This window comes from Austrofundulus limnaeus, unplaced genomic scaffold (assembly GCF_001266775.1).
Source record: "Austrofundulus limnaeus strain Quisiro unplaced genomic scaffold, Austrofundulus_limnaeus-1.0 Scaffold119, whole genome shotgun sequence".
NCBI classification, from domain to species: Eukaryota; Metazoa; Chordata; class Actinopteri; order Cyprinodontiformes; family Rivulidae; genus Austrofundulus; species Austrofundulus limnaeus.
This window is the reverse complement of record NW_013952521.1, coordinates 295,692-296,998: the sequence shown is the minus strand read 5'-3', so window position 1 is coordinate 296,998 and position 1,307 is coordinate 295,692. Positions and strand designations below refer to the sequence as shown.

At 56.5% G+C, this 1,307-nt stretch overlaps 1 protein-coding gene across 1 annotated transcript in view; it reads right to left on the bottom strand.

Annotated features, from left to right (window-relative positions):
* Positions 1-1,307, bottom strand: part of tbkbp1 (TBK1 binding protein 1) — a 79,971-nt gene that overhangs the window by 1,961 nt on the left and 76,703 nt on the right. Inside the window, exon 9 of the mRNA XM_014014733.1 lies at positions 366-1,144. Within this exon, the coding sequence (XP_013870187.1) occupies positions 366-1,144 (779 nt within the window). The remainder of the gene's footprint in view (positions 1-365; positions 1,145-1,307) is intronic.

Genomic DNA, 1,307 nt, shown 5'->3' with positions numbered 1-1,307 from the left:
TCAAAAGACTTAAAAAGACTTAAAAAGACTTAAAAAGAACTATAAAATAACAGTTTCCTGGATCAGAGAAGGCCCCAAATTGAGAAGTTTATTTGCATTTCTGTTTCTTTTTTTTTTTTTTTTAGTTTAGGCTTCACATCTCGACTCCATCTCTTTAAGTCATGCCCAGTCAGAGATTTGACTTCTCTTCTTTCGCAGGAAAGATTAAACGAGTGTTTCTCAACATGTCGAGTTATTCTTTGACAGGAACAACTTCGCAGACCTCATGGTGATTGTGACATTCAGACAGAGAGTTCAGAAGGACTGATTGCTGGTAAACCAGCTCAGAGGCAGAAGTCAGACATGCAGCTTTGAAAGTAACTCACGTTGATGGAAGGCCAGGACTGAGCGTGCTCTGTTGATGGGTAGCCCTGCTGAGGGTGGCAGGTCAGGTTATTGGGCCTCTGAGGGATGGGGAAGGCCGAGCAGGACGCAGGGCCCCTCATGACTCCGCCGGCTCCCGGGGAGAGCACGCCCAGCGTCCTCGGCGGGCTGATGGGGTGAGGGCAGGTCCACTCCTCCTCGTCCTCAGAGGACTGCGGCGGCTGGGGGGCGGGCGTGGATGGGGGAGCCGGCTCGAAATGAAGGTGCGCCACCTCCGACAGGGGGAAAGGCATCTCTCTGGAGTGGCGCAGGTTGCTCTCCCCCAGGCTGCTGTCTCCTCCCGCCCCGCCCTTCAGAGGAGACGGCGACCCTCGGTGCTGCAGGCCGCCATGAGGGGAGTGCTGGGGCTGCTGCTTCGGGTAGCCTTCGACATACGGCCGGGGCTTCGGCAGTGTAGAGACCGGGTCTAAAGAGAAGCGAGGCGGGCACTGGTATGCCGACGGGTCCGCCACCTCGGAGTAGCTGCGGCGGCCCTGGAAGCTGGCCCTCAGGTGCTGCGAGGGCGGCCGGTACGAGTAAGAGGCGGGGCCGTCGCCGACGTCCAGCAGGGGCGAGCGCCGGTGCGTGTCGGGGGAGAGGCGCTGCAGGACCGGAGAGCGTCGCTGCTGGATCGGGGAGTGATGCGGAGGCGGCGGCACGGGGGAGTGGCGCTGTGAGATGGGCGAGTGGCGCTGGGAGACCGGAGAGTGGCGCTGGTGGTGGATGGGCGAGTGAAGCTGGACTGAAGGAGCAGAGAACAAAAACAGACAATATAATAAATACTAAACAAAACAGCACGCGGGATACTTTTTTTAAATTAGTTTTATCACGTTAAAGACCCAAGAGTCTTGGGTCATGCAGAAGACCCTGGAAAAAGAGGGCGTGATGATGATGATGATGATAAT